Consider the following 19103-nt stretch of genomic DNA (forward strand, 5'->3'; position numbering starts at 1 on the left):
TAATTTTCTATGGTTGACTGCGCACGTGAGACAAACGAGGAGCCCTCTGAGGCAGAAAAAATGTATTTTTGGTGACGTAAAATACAAAAAAAGACAAATATTTACTTTATTGCCTTTCATATTGAGATATTAAAAGAAGAAAACAACAATTATATTACATGAAACAGGAAAAAAAGAAAATTAAAAGCCGTTTTACTTTAAATGGGATTTTTGCATCATTTTGAAGACGTTAAAAGCTGGAATTGGGATAGCTTCTTCCAACATTACATTTCATCATGCACATGTGTGCGGAAATGTTTCACTGCGGGTGGGGAGGTGTTTGCTTGAATCGTGGTTGTTGGAGGTGTGGGGTGTTAATTCATTTTCTGTTGTTTTTGTACATCACGCCTGACATTATCATAATTTCACTGCAACTATTTTCAAGCAATTTACTATTGAACGGCTGCAATGGGTGTTAAAGATCCCCAATCTACACCTGCAAAAAGGTGAGGAAAGGGTGTCGGCCTGAATCACGTATAATAGATAGGTACCTACCAGCTATTTGTCGAAGCCATCCATGTGTGGCAGCCTTATTGACCAAACCTCATTTTCACTGGTTAGTCTTTTTTACTTGATACAAAACTTTTCAGTTTCTCTCGGACAGTGTGAATGCTTTTTGCTTTTTTTTCAGATAATGTGATTGTTTTTTTGTAGGATATGCTGTCATGCAAAGTCAAAACAATTACATTCTGATGACCTCTGGCCTGACATAACATCCTCTGACCTAATGTAAGCTGAAGCATTTTTGCCTTTGCACTGCAGAGTGGAGGTACCTACTTGCCTAAATTTTGTATTGGTGCCATGTTAGTAGGTCAGTAGGCGGAACTATGGTCAAGCGTACCCATTTTCGGGAACGCATTTTCGTTCCCATGTTTGGGAACGATAAACCCAAATATGGGAACGCCATGTAGGCATTATTTAAAACAAGAAAAAGAACCGTTAAATGACGTCCAAAAAATATAAAACGATCGTGAACCGCCTGATATTTGTCTCAATATTGTTGGGAAAGAGTTTGATATTGTAAGGCCCATCGTAGTTTCAAATCGTTCCCCTATTTCTAAAGCAGTCCATCATCCGGGCCGCGAGCCCAAATTTGGGAACGCTCTCGTACACTGGCGCTGCAAGCGTTCCTTATTATGGGAACGGCGTACCCAAAATTGGGAACGATTTCACCGACGCCTTTCAGGGGCTCTTTCCACGTCCAGCATCACGTCCAACGCCGCAAATTATTGTTAACGCAACAATCATCAGATGACCTTTCCGGCAAGACCGTCGCATGTTTCGCCCGAGGGCTGTTCACGGGCCCTGTGTGCGGTCGGACCGCACACAGCCTCGAAGCTCCGCCCACTTTGTCCCTACGTCAGCCTTCCGTCACCGCACACAGCGATCGCTGTGGCCGGTCGGGACTGGCCACAGCGGACCGTCCACCGCACGCAGCCGTGACGTCAGAACTGCCTACCCATCCCCTACCCCCACGCCTGCTGGACGCACCGCACACAGCGCACGCAGCAGTGTGCGGTGCCCGTGAACACCCCTCCGGTCTTCTGCGCTTTTATTCCCGTCGATCTCGCAGCGGGCACGCCCCCCTCTGCAGGATTACGTAATTCACAAGTCACAACGCTCAGCGATGTTCAACAAGGTCTTCCATACCTATATCCACCGTCCGCGCTGAGGGTGGAGACATGTCAAGCACCTGTCTGTTTATCACCGATAGTTGACGAGTACAAGGAAGTATCCAAAAATGGGAACGCTGAATATGTTACACCCTCAAAAAACCTAGTCCCAATGAAAATCTAGTTTTTTCCTTTCTTGATGAGTGTAAGTGGCAAAAGGCCTGGTAGGATGGGCACGAGGAATTATCGAAATCAGCATAAAAATTATAAATAAGCCACACAGAGCGAGCTATATAAGAGAAATTCCCCCAAAACGATCACGCTTAGAAACACGGAAGACAAAAACCACGCTCATGACGCTCCTTATAAAACAACTCTAAACAGCTAGCATCCAAATAAAATATGTCTTTCCGGGATGATAAAATACAGCTGGATAATTTTCAACCGCTTAAACTGAGTTTACAACAGTAGCTCGGTAAATTCACTCACGTTCCACGCGGTCGTCCGCCCCGACACAAAAGTCAACAATATTACCTCGGGACCGTCCGCGTCTTCGCTTGCATTTGTCAGCATCTGGTGTCGATAGTATGAAAGTTCATAACCAGGCGAAAATTATTATACTTTACCTCAAACTAAAAAATGCTTCATTTTCCTTAAAATTGCATGTTAAATGTCGTTTAACCCATAGTTCCACCATTCTGTCATTTTCAAAAAATCATTAAAAATATCATTCCACGGTCAATTTCCTTGTTCCACGGTCAGATTAAAGATAACTTTATGGAGATCTAGTAGATACTTAAATCAGCGTGCACTTTTTTGAGACGTGATGCACTTTTGAGTTTTAGTGGGAGAACGGCCGAAAAATTGCCTTCCGTTCTCATAAATGGGAACGCCCGTTCCCATATTTGGGAACTCCGTTCCCAAAAATGGGAACGTTCCTATATTTGGGTACTCATGACCATAGTTCCGCCTACTGAGGTATGTAACTACTTTCCATTCATTTCTTCAATGGTTATTTGTTTTGCTGATTTATTTTCACATTTTGCAGTGAGGCAGAAGATGGAGACTCCAAGAAAGCCGCAAAGAGGGCAGCAAAGAAGGCAGAGAAAGCTGCAAAGAAAGCTGAACATAAAACACAGGAGGTATTATGACTTTCATTAGCCTGCAGTTGGTAGCATTATCTTATATAATGTCATGTCTTTCTCACATGATTAAGAAAATACTCTTTTAATTGGCAGTCATTTGAAAAGTAAAATGAAAATGCCAGTGATCATGACTGAATGTATTGGTATACATATCACAGTTGCCATGCTGTCAGAATAATTTCATTGTGGTTTAGTGCTGAAACTAAAAGCTGCAATATTCTCAGTCAAATCACAGGTGGTGTTAAAGGTAAGAAGAAATATTTGCATTTCAAACCTTAAACTGTTTGGTATCCCTATATTTTTTCTGGACACTACTCTTATGTTTAATGGAATAGATAGACACCCCACAAATAGTATATTATATAACTTGGTAACTTAATATAACTTTCACTGTTATATCCCTTTCCTGGGAAGTGATAATTTCAAAAATACAAGTTACAGTCTGCACTTTACTGAATAGATTGTTCTTATTTGTGCTATTTTCAGGACAAACAGTGTGCTATTGTGCTATTTGTATTTGGACACAGCTTTGTTTTAAATGCCTTCTGTGACTTCATTGTGTGCATCCTCCTCAACTGCCTCTTTTTTTAGAAATGCAAACCCATTCCACCACCTGTTTCTCACCATCCAGAACCACATAGCTGGCATCTTACCAGACAACAGCAATACCATCATCTCACTAACAAGTGGCAAGTCTCAGCCACATCCCATCTTTCCATCACAAATCACGCATTGTGCACACCCTGCCATCAAAGGTTGGCATCCACCACCCCGTGCCACCCTCAGAAGCCGGCCGGCGGTGACGCTCCCGCCGCCGACGGAGCGGCCGTCGAGACGGACGTCTCCTCGGGCCGTTACGGCCGCCAGCCGATGAACCAGTCGGCAGAGCTGCTGGAGCGGCCGCTGCACCGCGTTCAGGAGCTGACCGCGGCGCAGGACGGCCAGCGCCTCTGGGTGCGCGGTCGGCTGCACACCAGCCGCGCCAAAGGTGGGCGCTGGTGTGGCGCTGGCGGACGATGGTGTGGGCGGGGAGGGGTGTATGTACGGCCGGTGTGGGGGGGGGGGGAGGGTGTGGGGCGTTAGGGTGGGCCGGTGTGGGGAGGGGAAGTGTGGAGCCAGTCAGTGGTGGGTACTGCGGTAGAGAGGAAGTCAGGGGTGCCAGGACTCGCTACTATTCAAAACATCCACGAGCACGCATCAAGTTAGGATAGCAGCACAGCACATATTGGACGGGAAGGATGGAAAGGTCGGTCCGTTTCTGATAGCGGCGTTTAGTTCATTATTTCTTCGAAATAATTAACAATCCACGTTAATTTCTGCCACTAGTTATACACCATGAGACAGGGTTTTCTGCTATATGATGGTCTGGTCCTCCGGGACATTTGGCAGAGTGGGTTGCCATTATCGTGCCGTATGATAGCTACGGTAAATACGGCCCTGCTTGCTGGCCAGAAGACGAGACAAGTGCATCAGATAGGTACCACATAGCTGCACGTGGCTACATCCGAGTGCCATTGGCGAAACAGGGGTTCATGGCACTGAACGGCGGTGTTAACAGTGTCAGAAGTCACTGAGCCGTAAACGTGGTTTGTTGATCAGTATCCAAGTAGCATTACGTACCTACCCTTATATTGATCTGATGCGTAAATCAATCATCCTTATCTCCAGTTTTTAACCTGGGCAGTGGGCACGGATGAAATCGCATTCAAATGTTATTCGCCCGCAAGTGTCGAAATGCATATAAGAACAATAATTTCTTAAAACCTTGCTTGCTGAACTTGCTAGTTGCTAGGGACAGGAAAACTCGACTTCATGTTGCACGGCTTCCGGTTTCCAGATGATCAACCTATCGCGATGCCGTTTACTACTTACGGTATTCCGCTGGTATTTTAATTTAGCCGCCTCATAACCGTAATCCGCCATGCCTTAGGTGACTCCCCCTGGGCGTTTCGCAGGCAAACAGTGTTTCTTCGTGGTTCGTCAGCAGCAATTCACGGTACAGGCACTGCTGGCCGTGGGAGCGGAGACCAGCAAACAGATGGTGAAGTTCGCCGCCAAGTGAGTCGGTCGGCCGGGAAGGGCAGGGGAGGGGGGGAGGGGACGGGGCGATATCGGAGCCACCGGGGTACGGACGCGGCCGGCAGCCGGATGGATGACAATTGTGGTGTGTTGAACTCGTTGGAAGCTTAATAACAGCTACCATACATGAGCAAAGTTAACGCGCTTTACAAATGGACTTGCGGCCGGTGGCCAATACAAACCCCTTTATAATTCGCAGTAATGGCATACTTGATAGTGTCTGCGGTAAATGTCTTCGTCAGCACCATCTTTTGAATGGCTCACTCGTTTCTCCGATACGCATCATATTCCAAACCATGGTTTTATGATAATGTCACGACTTCTTGAGATGTCATGTATTTTATGGTTATGCGACACCTTGACTCATTCACCGTGACCATCTGACCTGTTCTCCCGTTGGTCAGCGTGGCGCGCGAGTCCATAATCGACGTGGAGGGCGTGGTGCGCCGCTCGCCGCAGCCGATCGAGTCGTGCACCCAGCAGGAGGTGGAGCTGCACGTCACCCAACTCTGGGTGGTTTCCGCCTCGGAGCCGCAGCTGCCGCTGCAGATCGAGGATGCGTGTCGGCCGGACACGGAGGTGCGGTTTGGATAGGTATCCTAGGTTGAGGGGGGTACCTAGAGCGTTAAAAGTGGTAGTGGTAGGAAAGGGAGTGAGTGAGGTCAGCATATATGGTGGAAGCGTCAACATAGGCGGGGGACGAGAGTTGGAGGGGAGAATGGTTGACGAAATCATCGTGTCATATGATAGTGTGCGATGTGTTCTGTTGTGGCTCACTGTACCTCACTGTGATTTATGCGTTTCTTACTGTGCCGTGTCTTGCCTTACTGTGCGGTGCCTGATGTGGTGTCTCACACCTTGCCGCGCCGTACCGTGTCGTATAATTTCGGTGAGTTGCCCGCGCCGCCGGCCGGCCGGCCGGCCGCAGTCACCCGGTGTGCCGCGACTTTCCCGGAAGTATGGTCCGCACAGTGCTGCCCGCTCACTGCCTATCGCGGCTCGCGGCAGGACTACCAAGGTCGCGACAGCTTGTGAACGGATGGCACGGGACAGGAATAGGATGGGGCGACATGCACAGGGGTGGACCGGACGGGACAGGGATGGGACGAAAGGAACAGGGGTAGGATGACTGGGCAAGTCCGAAGACTCAACGGTATGTGACAGCTCAAAACGGAGCACGGACATTCTGACTGGTGCGGGACAGGTTAGGACGGACGATCGGCGGAGGCGCCTATTTCTCCGCGATGCAATGCAGTTCGTTGCGCAACCCTTTCAGCAACAAAGGACAATGGCGATGCTAGTGACGCGTCTTATCTGATATGTGCATCGTTTCTGTCTGGAACGATGTACATATGTCTGGTATGTACTGTTTTTTTTTTCAGGCTCGTTATGGCGGCTGAGTTAGTATGTGTGTGTCTGTCGAGCGGTGATTGGTCGTTACCAATTGCCGTCCAGTGGCAAAAACCATTATGTTAGGTCACAGGTCAATGTAACATAATGGGTTTTGCCTTTGGACGGCAGTTAAATAAATGCCTGGTGTTGTGTGGCCGATCATAGTAAACCACAGCTGTGGACGGCTATAGTCGTCTGGTGCTTCTGTGGCAGCACTGTGCACCTGGATTATAGACCACTCTGTGTGTAACCAAATAGTGGCCTACCGTCAGTTATTATGTTGAAAGAAGTAGATTGAATCATAATTGAAGAGATAATGATATCCTGTTTAGAATATCCATTCCCTCTGGTACGAAATGCAAATAACAACGTTATAAGTGGTGGATGATATTCTTTGGTGCTCATGACATAACCGCACCGGTGCGTGTCTTTTCCCGCACTGTCCCCCTGTGCTATCACGTGACTTTTCCTCATACACACTGTATGAACATCACGTGACCGTCAGGAGCCGGAGGGTGTGCAGATCCGCGTGAACCAGGACACGCGCCTCAACTACCGCGTGCTGGACCTGCGAACACCGACCAACAACGCCATCTTCCGCGTGGAGGCCGGCATCTGCCGCCTGTTCAGGGAGACACTCACTGCCCAGGTGAGGGTTCGGGGACGGGGAACGGGGCGGGGGGTGGTGGTAGGGCGCACTCGTGAATCGTAATTATGTTTGACCCCACGGTGGACTTGAGTCTTTACTAGACCCTGTGAGTGGTACTCGTGTTTTGTGTTTGCTTTGGTCATTTTGCATTTTGCGATGGAGTAACTGTTATGAGGTGAAAGACGCTTATTTTCGTCGATATTGGCCGCTTTGCGAAACTGGTGGTCATCAGATTTGATATTTCTGTCCAGATGTCATTTGATCCGTATGTCTTGCCCCCGTCATGAATATTTGCTCCTCCATCGTATTGGTTGATCATCTCCTCACCTCTATGAACTATCTGATTCCCGCATTGCCCGTCCTCTCATACCACCTGACCCTCATATACCCCCGTCTGATCACCCCCCCCCCCCTTCACCGCCCGCTCGGCAGGGCTTTGTGGAGATTCACACACCCAAAATCATCTCGGCGGCGTCCGAGGGAGGTGCCAACGTGTTCACCGTGTCCTACTTCAAGAGCAGCGCCTTCCTGGCGCAGTCGCCGCAGCTCTACAAGCAGATGGCCATTGCCTCCGACTTCGAGAAGGTCTTCACCGTCGGCGCCGGTGAGAGCTGGGGCAGAGGAGAGGAGGAGGATGAAGAGAGGGGGAGGGAAGCTCGTAGCTTGCGAATCCCGGCACTGATGCTAAAAATTAATCACTTTTTATTTGAATAAGTCGTTTCCAATACCTGAGTTAACGAGCTGCGTGAATGGTTGCTCGTTTCATTGGTTAAATTCAGTGTTACCATGAGCAGTGAATTTCATCATGGTCGCTGGTCGCTATAAGCCTATAAGCCTATAAGCTGTAAGCATATGGACAGCGGACACTGGACACTTATGGGGAATGTCACGGAACAACGACTTTGAGTAATCGATATTCACATATATGCCGGACAAAAATTTCAGCCCGCTACGACAAGCCGTTTAGCGTGCACTTCGAAAAAACCTCAGGGGGGGGGGTTGATACAACCCCCCCCCCCCTAGGCGTTGTAGGGTTAAACGACCATCCCCTACGGACTCTGTTGTCTGTGCGGTCTGTACCCCACGCCCACTATCACCCCTCCGCTCCCCTACGTTCCCTTCACCATCCCGCCCGGCCCGCAGTGTTCCGAGCGGAGGACAGCAACACACACCGCCACCTGACCGAGTTCGTCGGACTCGACCTGGAGATGGCGTTCGCGCATCACTACCACGAGGTGGTCGACACCATCGGCAACCTCTTCACCGAGATCTTCAAGGGCCTGCGCGACAAGTGAGCCGGCGGGTCTTGGAGTGAGGCAAACGAACGGGGAATGTGGGGAGAGAAGGGGAGGGGAATCGGCTTGGTGCTGAATGTTTGAAGATAACAGTAGGGACGCGGTGTAGGGTGTGCCGTACGGCGGACGGAAGGCACCTGGCGATCTGTCACGCCTTTGTATCGTCACGGCTTCTCTCGTCTGCCGCCACCGCTGCGACGCGATCTGTATGTATGGCTTGACATCTCTCAGTTGGTGTGTACGTCGACCTGACCTGACCTGACCACCTGAACTAACCTGACACGGTCGTGCCGGCGTCAGTTTCCAGACGGAGATCGAGACCGTACGCCGCCAGTTTCCGTCGGAGCCGTTCCGGTTCCTGGAGCCGCCTCTGCGCCTCGACTTCATCCAGGGCGTGGAGATGCTGCGGGAGGCGGGCGTCGAGATGGGTGACGAGGATGACCTCTCGACGCCCAACGAGAAGCTGCTCGGCCGGCTGGTCAAGGCCAAGGTAGGTCGGCGCCGCAGTCGGTGGGGAGAACTTCAGAGCACGCTCGGGGGGGGGGGGGGGGGGGAAGGAAATGAGTTTGTAGTCGAAAATAGAACGAAATTGAGCCGGAATCACCGAGATTTCCCGCCGAGTTGCAATAAAAAATAGCCGAGAGCCGAGTCACTTACGATGCTAGAATTCGCCCTACCTCAGTCGAATATGGTACTGGGATTAATGCGATCAAGCTCACAGCTGCTGCGTTTCTGCTGGCCAGTTCCTGTACCACAATTACCCGGTACCCAGCTCCGTACCCATCCCCGTACACAATCCCGTACACAATCCCGTACACAATCCCGTACACAATCCCGTACACAATCCCGTACACAATCCCGTACACAACCTGGTACATTACTGTTACCGTATACATGTCAAATCCCACATCGAACCCCACCGCGTAGTTTTCAGTCACTGACGCCTCGCGAAAACCCCGCGCCCTCCTACGCAGCTGAGCTCGACTCTGCGATACCCGCGTCTGACCGCTCCCCGCGCTGTCCGGCAGTACGACACCGACTTCTTCATCATGGACAAGTACCCGCTGGCAGTGCGGCCGTTCTACACGATGCCCGACCCCAAGGACGGGCGCTGGAGCAACTCGTACGACATGTTCATGCGCGGCGAGGAGATTCTGTCAGGCGCGCAGCGGATTCACGACGCCGAGTTCCTCACGGAGCGGGCCAAACACCACGGCATTGGTCAGTCGGGGACGGACAGGCACCGGGAGGGAAGGGGCAGGACGGGAATAGGTAGGGGACGGTGTGGGGTGGGCAGGGCGGGGATAGGTGTGGGGTGGGCAGGGCGGGGATAGGTGTAGGGTGGGCAGGGCGGGGATAGCTAGGGGGCGGTGTGGGGTGGGCAGGCACGGGGGAAAGGGCAGGTTGGGCAGGCATATGAGAGAAAGGGCAGGACGGGGATTAGGTAAGGGACAGTGTAAGACGGGGATAGGTAGGGGACGGTATGGGGCGGGCGGGGACGGGCGTGGGGCGAGCAGGGTGGCGTTAGTGAGTCCCAGAATCGGCGCTGGTCCGACAGGGCGGCCGTGGATTGGGCAGGGTGACCTTATAATCCCAGAGTCGGGGCTGGTCAGGGTCGGTCGGTCAGACCTTAGCGTCAGCCCCAGGGTCAGGATGTCTCAGACGTCTGGACTGACGCACGCTGAGGGGCGGAGGTCGGGCATATATGACTTGTGCTGGTCAGTGGTCAGGTACGGCCACGGGGACAGGAATCAAAAGCTGGGAATTGACGGATAGGCCGGCTATCTGCCCCGGCGTAGGTACGGTAGCTGACCGTCCCATATCGATCCGTCCCACGGTAGTGGCGGGGGGGGGGGGGGGAGGGAGTGCGGTGGCCGGTGCCTTTTCCGTGCCGTGTGAAGGCGACCAGTGTCCAGTCATTGTCGATCATACACACACTGATCCCGTCATTATGGGTGCTGTGTCGGTGAGCAGTGCCTTGAACACACTCCATCGAACAGTAGTGGATGCGTGGCGCCGCGGGCATCTTAGTCCAGCTGCTGTCAGGCTCAAAACTGAACTGCGCTCACCTACAAGCCTGCCTTTCTAACACCCTGGTGTCCTTTTCAGACATCACCAAGATTCAGGCGTACATCGACAGCTTCAAGTACGGCTGTCCGCCTCACGCCGGCGGCGGCATCGGCATGGAGCGCGTCTGCATGCTCTACCTCGGGCTGGACAACATCCGCAAGACGTCCATGTTCCCGCGCGACCCCAAACGGTTGACGCCCTAGGCTGAGGTTCCCATATCGCCCGTTGTGTGGCGCCACTGTCAACAGCGGCGCCACTCGGCTCCGGCCTATTCCGCTGGGCACTATAAATACATATTCGGCCGCCCGTTGTTGATTTTTTCTTTTTAAAGCGAACCAACCCGAGATAAGTCATGGTCGTGGTTTTAGCGATGAAAATTGACTCCCACTCTTCCCAAATGCTCGTTAACAGATCGTCGGCGGTCGCTGGTCAGTGGGCTGGGCAGGGCGGGTGGTTGGCTGCTGTGTCTGTGTGGTGAGGGAAGGAGGGGCTGTTTTAGGCCCGGGGGACGGTGTTGGAACCTTGTGTGCCGTGTGCCGCTCTCCATCCTCGCTCGTCCGGCGGCTGCGACACTGTCCTGTGTGCCGCTCTCGACACGAGGCGCCTGCTCGGCCGGCGTCTGGTGTGTGCGTGCTGTGTTTATCAGTCTTGTAAACAGGTCCGCTGCCCGCCGGCACCGCAGCTGGGCGTAAAATAAACATACGGTGGGGGAGGAGCAGTGCTGTGTCTGAGGCCGGGCTGGGGCAGCGGCGGTTGCAGACTTGGGGGGGGGGGGGCAACTTGGCAAAGGGGCCCCTGCCGACCCTGGGGGGGGGGGGGTGTTAGCTTAAAGGGGCCCATTGCCACACCGCCCTCAAAGGCCATATCCCCAGAGGCTGATGTGGGACCTCAGAGGCCAGTGCGTGACGTCTAAAAGTAAGTCTTGTGCCCTCAAAGAACAAAGTCAGTGGCCGGTTAGAGATCTCAGGTTGGGGGCCTATAGAGCATAGGCGGCGGAACGGGGGGAGCACCGTGCCCACTGATTTTGGCAATTTAACCCGCGCCCTGGTGGGATCTGTTTATAACGCGACCTGGTGGGGGGGGGGGGGGGTTATTTTTTGCCCCCCCCCTCATATCTCCGAAACTACTGGACGGATCCGCAAAATTCAAATGGCGTTCGAAAGGCCTGTCAAATTTGTTGCAGAAAACCAATTTTCATTGACCTCGGGGTGACCGATGACGTCACAGGTCAGGTCAAAGATGAAATGTTTCACCGTTCACGGGTGTTCTAGGGAATGCGCAATAACACCGAGGATTACGCATTTTGTCGAGAATCAGCGGTAGGGCGTCAGTTGCCTAGTACCTACATATGCTGCTATTAGAGGTCACTGACAATACCAGGTCAGCTCACAGGTCAGGTCACCAAGGGTCAGCACATGAACCCAACTTTACTAAGGTTGTGCGAACTGCGATGCATGTTTTACGGCCAATTTTTCATTTCCAACTCAATGGTGTTGGTTATAAGATCAATCAGGTACGGCTTAGGTCACTTTCTGGTGATGGTCAGGTCAAGGCCAGGTAAAAAAAGGTCAAATTTTAAAGTTGATAGTTTTGCATAAAATGGGCATTGATTCGATGCAGCTCGTCACGGGGGGTCTAATGGTGGTCTTTTTTTTGCGCTACGGGGTCTAGAATTGCTAAAAATTGAGTTTGCAAATTTGACGTCATCAATTTTGAACAGTTTCTTCGCTATAACTTGGCCAAAAAAAGAGGTATCGATCTCAAATTTGGTATGTGGATAGAAGGCGGTAAGGACAATCACATATTTTCCGTTTTTTTTTTCAAAAATTCAATAAACTTTTTGGATTTTTCGGCTATTATATTCAAAAATCTATTTTTTATTTTTTTTTTCGGGTCAAAATCGAAAAATTTCAAAAATCCGAGATAGCAGTTTTGTAGCCCTGTCAATTCTACAGCTTTTATGTTTTATCATTTTTCTGAATATGCAAAGCTTTATGCCTGACAGCTCTTCCCGCGCAACCCTTTTTTGGGTCGAAAACGGCAGAACATGACGTCACTCTCCGGCCAACCTATCAAAGGCTTTGGAAAATTTTGGTCACAATGTGTAAAATTGATGTCCGGGAGGGAACTGAAAGTTTGGTGACAATCGGCGCAGCGGTTCTGGATATATATCCAAAAGTCTGGAGGGGAGGGGGGCAAAAATAGCCCTCCACCAGGACGCGGGTTAACGTTAGCCCTATGGGCTTTGCATGGGACCAAAAGTCGGCAGTACCTACCCCTAGCGGACACGGGTTAACACGGATTGGACGAAACGACCCTGACTTCTAAGTTCTAAGGAATATCTATGTATAGTCTCTCTTGAAAGTATCGCGACTCTGAGGGAAGGCGCCACCTGTCCCAGCCACGGTTGAGCGGAAAGGTTTGAGAGCCGCTGGTAGCACTGACCGAAGTCTGACACGCGGAGGCAGCCGGCGCGGCGGGCCGAGGGGAGTGGTTGCGGATTGCGGAGGGATAGGGGGAGGTGGCAGTCGCCATCCGGTAACTTGTGATGGCAGCTAAGCATGTGGTCAAGGGAAGCCACCCTACTCGCAGATGATTTGTTGAGATTTGTTTCATTGCAAAGTTAGCAATTTGACTCGTCATCGGCACGACTGTCACATTTTTTTTTGGGGGGGGGGGTAAAATCCGGAAACTCGTGCCCATATACCCAAAAAATCATCAGTTGCACCCGCTAACAGAATGCATCCGTGCTTGCACATGCACTCGTAAGCGGATTCAAAAACAAAAATTATCTCTCTAGCCAGTTCGCCAATTCGCTGTCTAGCCATTTAGTCCTGTATTTGAAGTTCTCTCTTGTTAATGGGCCGTTAGTGAACGGCGACAAAAAAAGAAAAGAAATGCTGTTCAGCCATGTTCTTTTTAAAAACTTATTTAATGCCAGGCTTCCCCCCCCCCCCGCATGACCTGTTTACGTCATTCAGAAGGCCTCATCACAGTAGGGTTATGGCGGAACTTCGCTTCGTTGTGATTTTACGCGTCACGCACACTGAGTGATTGGCGCCCAGTAAGGCACACCCTTTGGCACACCAATGAGCGCCCGGCTGGTGAGCCCAAGAGGCACCGGTATCCGCCTGGGGCGGTGGACGGAGTCAAGAGAGAGCGATACGAGCATGACCTTTGGCCGGCCTCCGCCTGTTTTGACCCAGTTGTCAGCCGCTGGGGCCTGCGTCATATAGCAGTTTTCCTTCTACCGCTGGCGTGAAATCGTGTTACAGCGTACTTTTTATGATACAGGCCATGACCTCCCTACTGGGGTCCTCAAACTGAATGGAATAGTTCGCTGAGCCGCCGCAGCCCAGGACGCGATACTTTCAAGAGAGACTATACCTACATATATTAAGTGACGCCCATTCGCTGCTTAACTTGCAGTTGAGTGGCGATCATTATTTATTATTGTTCAACTGCATTGCTAAGGAACCTTCAGAACCAATTACCACAGCCATGCTCCAGATGCTGTAAAAGTCTGAGGTTGTGTGAGGTCGATACCTATGTCGCGGCAGGGCATATTTTAAGCAGAGCTGGGCAAGTGCGTTCCTTTAGTGCGTTCCTGCGTTCTTCCGTACGTACGCACCGCCCTTTTTAGGAACGCAAGAACGCAGGAACGCAAAGTTTTTCAAAGGAACGCAAGTAAGAGGAACGCACCACCCGAAATTTTGAAGCGTTCCTGCGTTCTTGCGGAACCACCCGAAAAATTATATTGCTGCCAATGAACTCGGTGTCAAATGTTTGAATCTCGAGTACGTGTGTTTGCCGGTAGAGGCGCCACTTGTCGGTCGAATCGAGGAAGGCTTGCTTAGATTTAGTGGTGATGTTTACTATTCGATTCGGTTTCAGGTATTAAATGTGTAAATATTTTTAGTGGTGATGTTTACTATTCGATTCAGTTTCAGGCATTAAATGTGTAAAGTAAATATGATAACTTTTACTAAGATACATCTTTTAAGGGTGCGTTTCACGCGACCTTTACACCACCTGGCGAGGATCTTGCCGACATAGAGATACGTTTCTAGAGCAGTAGATGGCCCTAGCGCTGAACGCCGGTTTGTTGTCACAGGACAAGTATCACATTTCCCCTGTCCATCCATCTGTTAGCGCAGAGGGGTTCGACTGCCGGACCGCCCCTCCCCATCCGCGCCCCGCGAGTTCGGGGAGGAGTGGCACGGTTCCGCCGCGCCGGTCAGGCCGGGCGGAAAGGACCAGATGTCATGCTCTCAGTCGAACCACATTGGGCCGAACCCGCACCGACACACACGGATAGGGAGAAACCGCAATAATGAAAAGGCTAACAGAATGAGTGTCAGGAAAGCAGCTTCAGTCACATTCATAGTGTTTGCTTCATTAATCCTCGCTTGGGGAAGTGGGGCGTTTTTTTTTGTCAAACTTGCAATTTTTGCCCGTAAAAGCGCCGCTAAACTTGGCATAGCTTATCATACCTCAATTTCTAATCGCGTGTGAAGTTGTGGAACCCCGGTCTCAGAAGTTTAGGTCACCCAGTTCAGGTATATCCTAGATGTTCGAGACACGGGTTATTGCATAGCCATCAGCATGAGCTACACTGTAAGTGCCGGACTATCGCATCAGAAGGCACAGATGAATATGTTTTATAAAACCTTTTTTTGCAATTTTGTCACCGCTTCAGAGCTTCAGTAGATGCCCGAGTCCTTTGAAAGTTGCAGTGCACGCTGTAATAAGGCCATTGGTAGCTACCCACAACTTGTATGTCTCGGAATTTTATAAGTTCATCCGGACTTAAATCCCCCAAGAAATCGTTTGGGTCGGAGCTTTCGAATTGTATCACAAAACTTCGTCAGCGTGTCGTAATCGGGTTCGGGGGTATCGGTCGCAAAATTGAGGACGTTTTCCGACCGATTGGATTCCCCGTGATGAGGGGTACTCTTTTTATGCAAAAGTATCAACTTCGAAATTTGACCTTTTTACCAGACCTTGACCTAACCTCCACCAGAAAGTAACCTATCTAAACCGTCCCTCATGGCCGTCTAACCAAAACCCTTGCGTTGGAAATGAAAAATTGGCCACAAAACATGCATCACACGGCCCTAGTAAAGTTGGATTCATGTGTTGACCCTTGGTGACCTGACCTCTAGGTTACCTGACCTGGTATCAGTGACGTCTTTTAGCAACATCTGTACCAGACAACCAACGCTTTATCGATGATTTTCGATAAAATGCCTTTTAATCAATGTTATAACGCATTGTCCAAATTGCTTTAAAAAATTACTACTAAGATGTTCGCAGGCCCGTGAACGGTGAAAAATGTAAGTTTGGCCTGACCTGTGACGTCATCAGTGACCCTGAGGTCAATGAAATTAATTTTCTCAAGGCAACAGGGCTACCGAACGCCGTTTGAGTTTTGCGAATCCGTCCAATAGTTCGGAGATACGGGGGGCCAAAATATCCTCAATTACACTGGTGGGGCACCAGTGTGCGTGTTAACCCTCGCCGGCACAGGCCATTTTGCGTCCTTCGACGGCACAAGGGGGGGGGGGGGTGTTGGTACGACCCCCCCCCCCTCGCGTTTGGCCCCTGATCGAGCTAGAGTTTCGCGGAAAAAACGAGCGTGTTGCCCGTCACGAGACGAAGCCGATGATACCCAATTTTAAGGCCCTAGGTCATCAGGTGACCTTCCAGGTCAGGTCAATGACCCGAAAACCGGGAAAATCGGAACCTGTTAGAAAGTCGTAAAGTGCGGCTGTTATGTGGTTTTCCGGGGTGCTGATCACGAATATCGTGTTAGTTTTGATCAGAGATGATGCCTTGAAGCATTTAGACCAGGTCGGGTCAGGTCAGGTCAGGTCAACCGGTAGGGGTTGTGACGGGTATTCGTAATACGTGTCAACCGCCTCTGACAGCTTCGTAACATGTTACGAAGACACCAAAACTACTTCGTAAATGTTCAAATGGTTGCTAAATTCGAATTCAGCTCCAAAAACTAGCCCAGAAACATGTAAAACTCGAAAAAGTGAACCGAGGTCACCCGAGGTCACCAAAGGTCAATGACCTGACCTGACCTTCAGGTGACGTTGGCACCCATCCTAATGTATGGGAGCAACATCAAATCACATGTTTGAACGTTTGAAACCACGAAAAGCTTGCAAACGCGCGGCTAATGCGAGCCGACATACGCCGAATCGCGATTCCAGCCAAACATGATCTCGTAAAAGAGGTCACAGGTCAAAGGTCATTCGGGTCAGGGTCATGAAATTTTCAGGGTAGGTGTAAAATTGATCAATGCGAGGGTACTGAAAGTTTCGTCGCGATCGGCCGCGCTTTACGAGAGTTATTCGCGAAAAACCTTAGGGGGGGTTGCATCAACCCCCCTGTGCCGGCGAGGGTTAAGGTTATGTGATCCGAGGTCAATATTTGACCTTGACCTTTCAAAGTTAACACATATATGCTACGAGGCGAAATTACGAGAGGACTACGATGATGCTAATTGCTATTAGGTATGCAGTTTTTGCCTAGCTTTAGGTATTACTTCAAAAGTGATACGTGAAAAACTATCTCTAGAGACGCTATTTTGACTGAACTTCAATCAATTATACATCATTTTGTTGCTAATTCGTTGAGAAACACGGTCATGAAGGGAAGGTTTCATGTCGCTATCTTTCATAGATTCGCCAATATTGGCTAAATATTTGACCTTGACCTTTCAAAGTTAACACATATATGCTACGAGGCGAAATTACGAGAGGACTACGATGATGCTAATTGCTATTAGGTATGCAGTTTTTGCCTAGCTTTAGGTATTACTTCAAAAGTGATACGTGAAAAACTATCTCTAGAGACGCTATTTTGACTGAACTTCAATCAATTATACATCATTTTGTATGTTGCTAATTCGTTGAGAAACACGGTCATGAAGGGAAGGTTTCATGTCGCTATCTTTCATAGATTCGCCAATATTGGCTAAGTAATTTGGATAATTGCAGCTTTCCCCGAAATTTAACCTTTGACCTGCCATAACTGGGTCAAATATTGAATTAGGGTAAAAAATATACCACCAATCGCGAGTAGGTACTCGTTGAGAGCAATCGACTGCTCTTTGTTGCGAAGCGAGCTACGACGCTTAGTTTCGAAACGCCGGGGGAGGGGTATGAAAAATACCCTGCCAGGGCGAGGGTTTTGACAATAACAGTCGAACTGATATTTGGTCTCACGTCACTCAGGGTCTATGTCTCCATGGAATTTGTAGGCATTGCTGGTTATTTTCATTATTTATGTAGTCAGTACGGACTGCCCAGGTCAGGTCAAATACGATAACAGTCGAACTGATATTTGGTCTCACGTCACTCAGGGTCCATGTCTCCATGGAATTTGTAGGCATTGCTGGTTATTTTCATTATTTATGTTCAGTACGGACTGCCCAGGTCAGGTCAAATACGGACTACGGACTGCCCAGTGCCCAGGTCAGGCCAAATACCTATTGTCAAAATATACATGTTCGCTGTTCGTAATACTACTCACACAAGCTTGTGACATCTTTCAAAATTGTTAGTTTCTCAAAAGCTCTTCCCGGCGTACTCCCGATCAAAAGTGAGAGGCGCGCGATAGGAGACGCCTGCAGCTGGGTGCCGCTCATGGATAGATCGTGGAATGAGTCTCCGACCCGTCTGGTCACAGCGAAACTTAGCAGGGAAGGTTCAGAGCACCTCGACGCCGCGGCCGAACGCCAGCGGAGCGCCGTAACTAATGGGTGTGACACTGTGTCAACAAACGCCGCTGAGTGACGGGCGGAGGGGACCGTCGAAACGCGCGGGCCATACAGCCAGAGACATCTCTCGGCGATTTTATGAACTAGCTGTGCAATGACTTTCAAATGAATAGAACTGCATAGTGATGCATGCAATTATGATTCACTCTACAGGATTGTGTAGAGAATCGATGTCTTTATGATTCCTAGCAGCCACATTTTTGAAATTGTTGTCATGGCTTTCATGCAATGCAATGCAAGATGAAAATTGTATCATGCAATGCATAGTACAAAATTTGAAAAAAGGCTTGCTAGGAAATGTTTTCCTTGACTTCGTCAGTCCAAAACTGCAAACATCATAGTCGTACGACAATCCGTTATTGAGTTCTATTCGTTTGAAATTTTGATTTTGCAATATGTTTGTCTAAATTGCTCAGTATATGTGGATTGCAGAACAACGGTAACCACTCTGTGATGACGAGGTTAACGTCCTTCATAACATATCCAAAAAAGAAGGCAATCGAAGCAACGATGCTCTAGATATTTACGAAAAACGTTTCTCATAGCGTTACGCGTGAAACGCACCCTTAACTTAACTATTAATTTTAAGCAGGTCGTATTTTTGTTGAAAACCCTACGGATGATATTGGTAAAACGTATTTCAGATATTCGATTCGGAAAAGAGATGTCGAGTTGCTTTTCTGCCCCACGTCGCCATTCTGGGTATTCTGTGATCGATTCGCCCCGTGTTTGGTTGGGCCCGCGCCGCGTGGTTCGGCGGTATTTTTGAGGGAGGAACGCAGGAACGCAGGAACGCTAACGCACCGAGCGAAAAAAATTTGAGGAACGCTATTCCAGGAACGCACTAACCGCGGCCGGAGGAACGCAGGAACGCTAACGCACTACCGAAAATCGAGGAACGCGCCCAGCTCTGATTTTAAGGCACTTACTGCGTCCCATTTTGGGACGCAGCCCCCTCGTCTTGAGACGTATCACGTAGCCCCTGCTGATTTGACCCACTGGGTCCCTGCCCTGTGCCCTATCGTCCGG

The 19103-nt window shown here is 49.9% G+C and overlaps 1 protein-coding gene across 1 annotated transcript; it reads left to right on the forward strand.

The window, feature by feature from the left end:
- The first annotated feature begins 84 nt into the window (after positions 1 to 84).
- LOC122383633 (aspartate--tRNA ligase, cytoplasmic-like) lies at positions 85 to 11000 on the forward strand. Its single transcript, XM_043370271.1, has 11 exons — positions 85 to 485; positions 2701 to 2794; positions 3584 to 3785; positions 4753 to 4855; positions 5281 to 5455; positions 6774 to 6917; positions 7350 to 7521; positions 8061 to 8208; positions 8513 to 8702; positions 9241 to 9433; positions 10322 to 11000. The coding sequence occupies exons 1-11, from the start codon at positions 448 to 450 to the stop codon at positions 10483 to 10485; spliced, it is 1623 nt and encodes a 540-aa protein (XP_043226206.1). The 5' UTR covers positions 85 to 447; the 3' UTR covers positions 10486 to 11000.
- Positions 11001 to 19103: the final 8103 nt, after the last annotated feature.

Source organism: Amphibalanus amphitrite, unplaced genomic scaffold (assembly GCF_019059575.1).
Source record: "Amphibalanus amphitrite isolate SeventyFive unplaced genomic scaffold, NRLGWU_Aamphi_draft 000012F_arrow, whole genome shotgun sequence".
Taxonomy (NCBI): Eukaryota; Metazoa; Arthropoda; class Thecostraca; order Balanomorpha; family Balanidae; genus Amphibalanus; species Amphibalanus amphitrite.

Coding starts and splice junctions, on each gene's coding strand:
- LOC122383633 (XM_043370271.1), top strand. CDS start 448: ATGGGTGTTAAAGATCCCCAATCTACACCTGCAAAAAG. Junction 486..2,700: donor CAATCTACACCTGCAAAAAG/GTGAGGAAAGGG, acceptor CACATTTTGCAG/TGAGGCAGAAGATGGAGACT. Junction 2,795..3,583: donor CTGAACATAAAACACAGGAG/GTATTATGACTT, acceptor TGCCACCCTCAG/AAGCCGGCCGGCGGTGACGC.